General features: G+C 38.6%; 2 protein-coding genes across 2 annotated transcripts; both read left to right on the top strand.

Moving 5' to 3' along the window:
* Positions 1–4,337: 4,337 nt before the first annotated feature.
* On the top strand, positions 4,338–4,910 carry LOC125868449 (uncharacterized). The gene has a single exon (XM_049549094.1). It carries the CDS (start codon positions 4,338–4,340, stop codon positions 4,908–4,910), a length of 573 nt encoding a protein of 190 aa, XP_049405051.1.
* A 1,648-nt stretch (positions 4,911–6,558) lies between these two features.
* Positions 6,559–7,158, top strand: LOC125868450 (uncharacterized). The gene has a single exon (XM_049549095.1). The coding sequence runs from the start codon at positions 6,559–6,561 to the stop codon at positions 7,156–7,158; it is 600 nt and encodes a 199-aa protein (XP_049405052.1).
* Positions 7,159–8,760: the final 1,602 nt, after the last annotated feature.

Genomic DNA, 8,760 nt, shown 5'->3' on the forward strand with positions numbered 1-8,760 from the left:
CATAATTCAAGAGTTCATAAATGATCATAAGGACCCATAAACTTGAAGTAAAATAGAGGATAAATGGTTGGACTTGTGGAAAGGAAGGTTTCCACAATCAACCCACATACCTCAACTTTGGAGAATCCTTGATGAAGATTGGAATGGAGAATTGATGCTTGAGATTGAGTCTTGAATCCGGAATTAGAACTTGAGATGTTTGAATTTGGTTGAAGATCTTGGTGGAATTTTGGAGAGGGATTAGAGAGTGTTTTTGAGTGTTTTGAAGCTAGAAAGAAATATAACTAAGTATGGGACAATCCTCTTTTTTATAAAAGAAAAACGTCCAGCCGCTACAGTAACTTTAGCTACTGGAAATTGAAATTCTGCTCCGACAGGTTTTACGAAAATGATCATAACTCCTTCATCCTAACTCGGAATGAGGTGAAACCAATTGTATTGGAAAGCTAACTCGAAGGGCTTTAATTTAATAGGTAGCGGCCCTTACAGTTCCTTGTGTGCTAAGAGATATGCCCCTTTAAAGTTGACCCTGAAAATCGCATTTTTTGTGATTTTCGAATTTTGATACAGTTGCTGTAAAATTCGGGTTAGACCCATCTCCCACTCAATTTTAACCCCTGAATAAGAATATGAAGTCAAATTTTCGATATCATGCACGGATTTTGAGATATAAGGAATTTCAATTATAGGTGTTTCCGAAGCACATTTTTGGGCATTTTTGGGGTCGTTTCATAAACCCTAAACCCTAAAACCTAAAACTACAACTCGAAACCCTAAATCCTATACTCAAAACCCTGAGCCCTAACCCTAAACCCTAAACCCTAAGCCATAAACCCTAAACCAAAACCCTCAACCATAAATACTAAATCCTAAATCCTACGCCCTAAACCGAAACCCTAAAGCCCAAACCCTAAATACTAAACTTTAAACCCTAAACCCTAAACCCTGAATCCTAACCTCCAAACCATAACCCTACAACATGAAAACCTAAACCCTAAAAGCTAAACCCTAAACCAAAAACCTTTAACTCAACATCCTAAACCCTAAAACTTACACCCTAAACCCTAAACCCTTAACCATAACCTGTAAACTCTAAACCTTAAACCATAAAACCTAAACCCTAAACACTAAACCTTAACCCTTAAAACTAAAACTTAAACACTAAATTTAAAACCCTAAAACCTAAACCTTAAACCCTAATCTCTAAACCCTCAACCATAAGCCTTAAACTCTAAACCATAAACCCTAAACCCTAAACCCTAAACACTAAACCCTAAACCCTTAACCCTAAACTCTAAATTGAAACCCTAAACCCTAACCCTAAACCTTAAACCCTAAACCCTAACTCTAAACCCTATATCTTAAACCCAAAACCTAAACCCTAAACATCAAACTCGAATCCCTAACTTTAAACTCTAAACTCTAAACCATAACCCTAATCCTAAAACCTAAACCCTAAACCATAAATCCTAAATTCTAAACGTTAAACCAAAAACACTAAATCCTAAAACCTAACCCTAAACCCTAAATCTAAACTCTAAGACCTAAACCCTAAACCCTAACTTAAACCCTAAATTTAAAACCCTAAAACCTAAACACTAAACCCTAATCTCTAAATCCTTAACCATAAACCCTAAACTCTAAACCTAAACCCTAAGCTTTCGACCTGATACCCTAAACCAAAAACCCTAAACCCTAAATGCTAAACACTAAATCCTAAACCCTAAACCCTAAACCTTAACCCTAAACTCTAAATTGAAACCATAACCGTAAACCCTAAACACTAAACCAAACACTAAACCCTAAACCCTAACCCTAAACCCTATATCCTAAACCTAAACCCTAAACCCTAAACTTCAAACTCTAATCCATAACTTTAAACCCTAACCCTAAAACCTAAACCCTAAACCATATATCCTGAATTCTAAACATTAAACCCAAAACTCTAAACCCTAAAACCTAATCCCTAAACCCTAAATATAAACTATAAACCCTAAACGCTAAACCCAAAATCTTAAATTCTAAACGCTAAACGCTAAACCTAAAACCCTAAACCTTAACGCTAAACCCTAAACCTAAACCACAAACCCTAAATCATAAATCCTAAACTTTAAATATTAACCCTAAACCCTAAACCCTAACCCTAAACCTAAATCCTAAATCCAAACTCTTAACCCTAAATACTGAACACTACACCCTAAACCCTAAATCCAAAACTCTAAACCCTAAACCTTAAACCCTAATCCTAAATCCTAAACCCTAAAGCCTAAATCCTAAATCCTAAACCCTAAGCCTAAACCCTAAACCCTAAATCAAAAACCCTAATCATAAATACTAAACCCTAAACCTTAGCCCAAACTCTAAATCGTAAACACTAAGCCTAAACCCTAAGTTATAAACTCTAAACCCTAAAGCCTAACACGTAAACCCTAAACCATAAACCATAAACCTATAACTGGAAACCGTAAACCCTAAACTCTAGATCCAAAACCCTAAAGCTACAACCCAAAACCCAAAACCCTACACCCTAAACCCTAAATACTAAACTCTAAATGCTAAACCCTAAACGCTAAATCCTAAACCCTAACTCCAAACTCTAAACCTTAAATCCTAAATCCAAAACCCTAATCCCTAAACCTTAACCCTAAATCCTAAACCCTTAACCTATGCCCTAAACTCATCCTAAAATTTAAACCCTAAACCCTAAATGCTAAACCTTAAATCCTAACCCATAAATCCTAAACCCTAAACCCTAAACCCTAAACCCTAAACCCTAAAACTTAAACAATAAACCCTAAACCATAAACCACTAACCATAAACCCTAAACTCTAAATTCTAAACCCTAAACCCCAAAGCCTAAATTCTAAACCTTAAACCCTAAAACCTAAACCCTCAATCCTAAACCTTAAACCATAAACCCTTAAACCAAAACCATAAACCATAAACCCCAAACCCTAAACCTATAACACAAAACCCTAAACCATAAACCCTAAACTCTAAACCCGAAATACAAAACCCAAAACCCTAAACTCTAAACCTTAAAACATAAACCCTAAACCCTATACTTAACCATATCAATGATTAGTTTACTCATCTAGAATGTAAGGGGGATCAACACCCAGGGAGTTCTTGAAAGACTCAAAATTCTCAAGAAAATGCACCAACTCTCCATCATTATTGCCCTTGAACCGTTTTCAGACACCACCCACATTCAAAACTTCAAACAACAATTAGCTATGGAACAGGAAGTGAGTAATTGTAATGGAACAATTTGGCTTTTTTGGAATAAAGACATTGACTGTGCTATACTCGAGGAGGATGAACAACAAATTACTTGTGATATTCGACATAATGAACTACACACCCAATTCAACACAACTTTTGTATATGCTAAGTGCAAGGATCATCTCAGAAGGATTCTGTGGGATAAAATGCTTGACATTGCTGCTGATAATAACAAGCCCTAGTGCTCTGAAGGAGACTACAATGTTATTACTGGCATTGAGGAAAAGCTAGGAGGAGTACCTTATAACATGAGAAAAAGCCTAGAATTCGTAGCTGTGATTGCGGCTTGTGGACTGCTGGATTTAGGCTTCAGTAGTCAGAAATATACTTGGTCCAACAACAGAGGTATCCACCACAGGGTATGGAAAAGACTGGACAGAGCTCTAGTTAATGATAATTGATTGGAAAAAATGCCTCAAACTACCATCACTCACTTATCTTCTGTAGGGTCTGATCACTGTCCTCTGCTTCTAGAAATGGCTAACAGGGGGAAGAGCATATCAAATACTTCAAATTTCTTAATTGCTGGGATGACCACCCTAACTTTCTTGACATGGTTAAATTTGGTTGGGAAAGGAATGTAGAGGGTAACAACATGTGGAAGTTCCACCAGAAATTGAAGAGGTTATCTAACACCCTCAGCACCTGGTCCAGAGGGGAGTTTGGTGATATCTTCATGAAAGTCTAGGAGTATGAGGAGAAGGTCAGAATTGTTGAGGAGAAACTTATCCAATAGCACACTGATAGCAACAGAGCTACTCTTCATGAACTGAATGCAGAATATATTAAGTTTCTGAAACTACAAGACTCTATTTTGAAACAAAAAACACTGTTACGATGGTTCAGAGAAGGAGATTGTAACACTAAATACTTCCTCTCTCTGATAAGGGGAAGAAGAAGAAGGTTATTTATCCATAAACTTTTCTGGGAAGATGGGGAATGGATACAGGGAGAACAAGATATTGTTAAGGCTGCTTGTGACCATTTTCAGAGCATTTTTAAAGGGAAAAACAAGCTCATCAATTAGGGTGCTATGGATTGCATCCCAAGGATGGTCAACCAGGAGCAAAACAATAACCTTACTGCTATGCCTACTATAGAAGAGTTGAAAGAGATAGTATTCTCTATGAATCCTAATTCTGCTGCTGGGCTGGATGTGATGAATGGCTACTTCTTTCAGAAATGCTGGCAAATCATCAAAAATGATGTCTTTGGAGTCATTCAAGTCTTTTTCTGTGGCGAGATAATCCCTAAGTACTTTTCTCACTCTTGCATTGTTCTTCTTCCTAAAGTGAGCAATCCCACCAAGATCACTAAGTTCAGGCCCATCAGTTTAAGCAACTTTACTAGCAAGATCATTTCTAAATTGGTGAGCTCCAGACTTGGTCCTATTCAACATGAGTTAGTGTCCCTCAACCAATATGGTTTTGTCAAAGGTAGGAGCATATCTGAGAACTTTATGCTGGCACAAGAGATTATTCATCAGATTTGGAAACCTAATATTGGGAGCAATGTGGTTATCAAACTGGACATGGCTAAGGCCTATGATAGGGTCTCCAGGTCCTATACATGTTTGGTGTTGCGAAGAATGGGGTTTGATGAGGTCTTTATTGAAATGGTTTAGAGGATCATGGATAATAATTGGTATTTTATTATTATCATTGGCAAAAGACATGGGTTCTTTCATTCCACTAGGGGTCTCAAACAAGAAGATGTGTTATCTCCTGCCCTATTTATTTTAGGTGCAGAGGTCCTTTCTAGATCCTTGAACAACCAACACAACAACCTAGAGTACCATGGTTTCTTCATGGAACCCAGGGGTCCTCAAGTGAATCACTTAAGTTTTGCGGATGATATTATTCTTTTCACTTCTGGAAGACAAAAAACCCTGATCCTCATTATGAGAACTTTGAAAGCCTGTGAAGAAACCTCAGGCCAGCTTGTTAACACTGATAAAAATCACTTCATGGTCCATCCTAATGCATTCAACAGCACCAAGCAAAGTATCAAAAGAATCACTTCCTTCAGGCAGAAGGATGGCCCTCTCACTTATCTTGGTTGCCCTTTATTTGTTGGTAGACCTAGAATTATCTATTTTCTGACCTTATTAACAATATGTTTTGTAGAATCACAGGTTGGCAAACAAAATTGTTGAGCTATGGTGGCAGAGCAATCCTAGTCAAGCATGTCTTGTAGTCTCTGCCTATCCATCTCTTATCAGCTGTGACCCCTACTGCAACTGTCCTAAAGCAGGTCCAAAGCATCATGGCAAACATCTTCTGGGGATGGAGGAATGAGAGGAAAAAGTACCACTGGGCCTCTTGAAAGAAGCTTAGCTTTCCTTCTGATGAGGGAGGAGTTGGCATGAGGAATCTCAAGGATGTGTGCATGGCCTTCCAATATTAACAATGGTGGATGTTTAGATCCAAACAAACTCTTTGGGGGGATTTTTTAAAAGCAAAGTACTGCCAAAGATCAAATCCTATCAGCAAGAAATGGGACACAGGAGAATCACTGACCTGGAAACACTTGATGCACAACAAACAGAAAGTCGAGGAACATATTAAATAGAAGCTCAATTTAGGCAACTGCTCATTCTGGTGGGACAATTGGTTAGGTGTTGGACATCTTGCTCAATTCTCCTCGGACAGTAATAGATTTAACAATACAACTATGGCATAATATTTGGTAGGGGGCAATGGAACTTGAACATGCTTATGCAACAAGCTCCACATAACCAGCTAGCCAATATTCCATCCACAGAACTCTACATCCAGTTGGACCTCCCAGACCAAGCTATCTGGAAGCTGATCAATAATGGAAAATTCACTTGTTCATCAGCATGGAATGAGATAAGGGAGAAGAAGACCAACACTCATCTTCACAATTTCATTTGGCACAAAAGTATCCCTTTTAAAGCTTCCTTTTTGTTATGGAGAGCCTTACGTGGTAAACTCCCTACTAATGAAACGCTAACCAGCTTTGGCAATAAGCCAACAACTTATTTTTGTTGTTGTAACAGGTCAGGCCAGGACACCATAGAGCACACCTTCAACAATGGACCTTTTGCTAGATACGTGTGGAGAAGCTTTGCTGTAGCTGCCGGAATCAACAATGATCACGGCTCTCTCCCACAATTAATCATGCAATGGTGGTCGACCAAATACAACAATGAAGCACATAGGCTGCTACTACAAGCTACTCCGATATTCATTTGCTGGAATCTATAGAAGAATAAATGTGCTAGAAAATATGGTGGGAAGCAGTCCAACATGAGCAAAGTCAAATATGCCATTTACAAGGACAACTACAAACTCATAACTACAACATTTCCTCAAATCAGATGGTCCTCAAACTACAAGGAACTGATCTCCAAAGGGGAAAAATTCATCCACGATACCAAAGTGACTACGGTTATGTGGAGAAAGCCGCCATATCAATGGGTAAAAATTAACTCTGATGGTAGTGCATTAAATAACCCAGGCAGATTAGGAGCAGTAGACATAATCAGGGACCAAAAAGGAGAAATGTTGTTAGCCTTTGCCACTCCCTTAGGGGAAGGAACCAACAACAAAGTAGAGCTCGAAGCAGCTATTTTTGGGATGACCTTGTCCCTTGAACTGGGTTACAATAAAATCATTTTGGAGGTGGACTCTCAATTTATGGTTGATTGGATAATGCACAAAGCTGAACCCCATTGGAGCATTAACACACAGATGCTGAAGCTACAGGCACTCATCAGGCATACTCATAAATTTAAGTGTAATCACACACTCAAAGAAGCTAACTTTGTGGCTGATTCCCTTTCAAAACACAGTCACAAGATCACTAGTCCACAACTCTACTTTAACAATCATCAAATACCAAAATAAGCAAGAGCATATTATCAACTAGACATGCTTGAGATGGAATGTTTCAGAAGAAGGAAGATTAAGAAGATTAAGGAGCCACCCTGAAATAGTTGTAACCGCTTTAACTTACCTGTAACTATATTTACAGCCTCTTTGAATAGGTACCGTTTGTCATTTTATTGTAAAGGGAGAGTCTCCCTTATTTATGTTTTTCTAGAGTCTATGTATTGAGAGGAGTCCTCTCTTTAGGTGCTTAGTGTCTTGGATTACCTTTTTTGTAAGGGGATGAGTTGACTATCCTTCTGGGAAGGTTGACTACTGAACCACCATAGGTTCGGAGGTTAGATTTATGCCCCCTTCCTTATATTTTTGCTTTCTTAAATGGTAAGGCCTGGGGGTGTTGCTCAGCCCCTACCCAACTAAGGGTATTCCAATTTTTTTTAAAAAGAAACCTAAACCTTAACCCTAAACCATAAATCCATCCCCTAAACCCTAAACCCTAAACACTAAATCCTAAATCCTAAACCCAAAGCCAAAACCCTAAACGCTGAATCTTAAACTATAAACACTAAATCCTAAACTATTGTAACGCCCCTCAAAATGAAGTAGGAAGAACTAGAGCTTCACATGTGTTTTGATGGAGTATGGTTGTCCCGAGTCTTGTTTAAACGAGTTTCATGAGTCAACGTCAAGGCACGTGCTAGACTCTATATTAAAAAGGTGTTTTTAAATGATGGTTTAAGGAAGTGGCATATGCCAAGCCAAGGGGACAAGGCTTGTTCAACCTTGGCCAAGTTACTGCCCCATGACACGGACCACTTCACAGCAAGTGGTGATGACCACAGCTCGTGAAAATGGCCGTGAAGGTCACTTGGTGGCAAAGCTTGCAAGGCCATTTAGCCAAGCCACTGCCTCCAAGTTCACGAGCATCACCACAACCCGTGGTGTTGACCATGGATCGTGGGAGCTTCCTTGAACTTGACTTGGCCTTGGAGGGCTTGGCAGGTGAGGTAGGCTCACTGCCTCAAAGACCACGGGGACCACCACGAGCCGTGGTGCCCCTCACGACCCGTTTAGTTGGGCGTGGTCCTTGACGGGCTGCCTCAAGATAAGGGTTTTTAAGTAATTTCATTTTAATTGTTTATTATGTGGGGTTTATTTTAAATGGTTTTATGATAAATATATAAGGTTTTAAGTCTTTTAACAAGTCATTTACTCTCTTTTCCCAAATTAAATTCCAAAGTTCTTCTCTCGCAATATTTCTCTCTCAACTCAAGGAAGAAGGAGAAGTGGAACCTAAGGTTTTAGATTTCAAGCTCTCTTCATCAAATTTTCATGGAATTCATCAAGTTTATGGTATGGTGACCCTTGATCCTTGATTATCCTTTCTTTCAAGGAGTCCATTCAAAAGGGTTTCAAAAGTCTTCAAAGAACAAAAAGCCTAATTTCTATTCTAAGCACGGGTTCATTGATAAATTGTTTTCAAAAGCATTATATTGGTGGATTAAAGTAGAATTGATGATTCTATATGAATTTCCTTCAAGAATCCATGTTTTCTCTAAAACCCTAAATTTGCTATGAAGTGGGTCTATTTCTATAAATTCAAAGTTGATGGAATTATGT

The sequence above is a fragment of the Solanum stenotomum genome, chromosome 6, assembly GCF_019186545.1.
Source record: "Solanum stenotomum isolate F172 chromosome 6, ASM1918654v1, whole genome shotgun sequence".
NCBI classification, from domain to species: domain Eukaryota; kingdom Viridiplantae; phylum Streptophyta; class Magnoliopsida; order Solanales; family Solanaceae; genus Solanum; species Solanum stenotomum.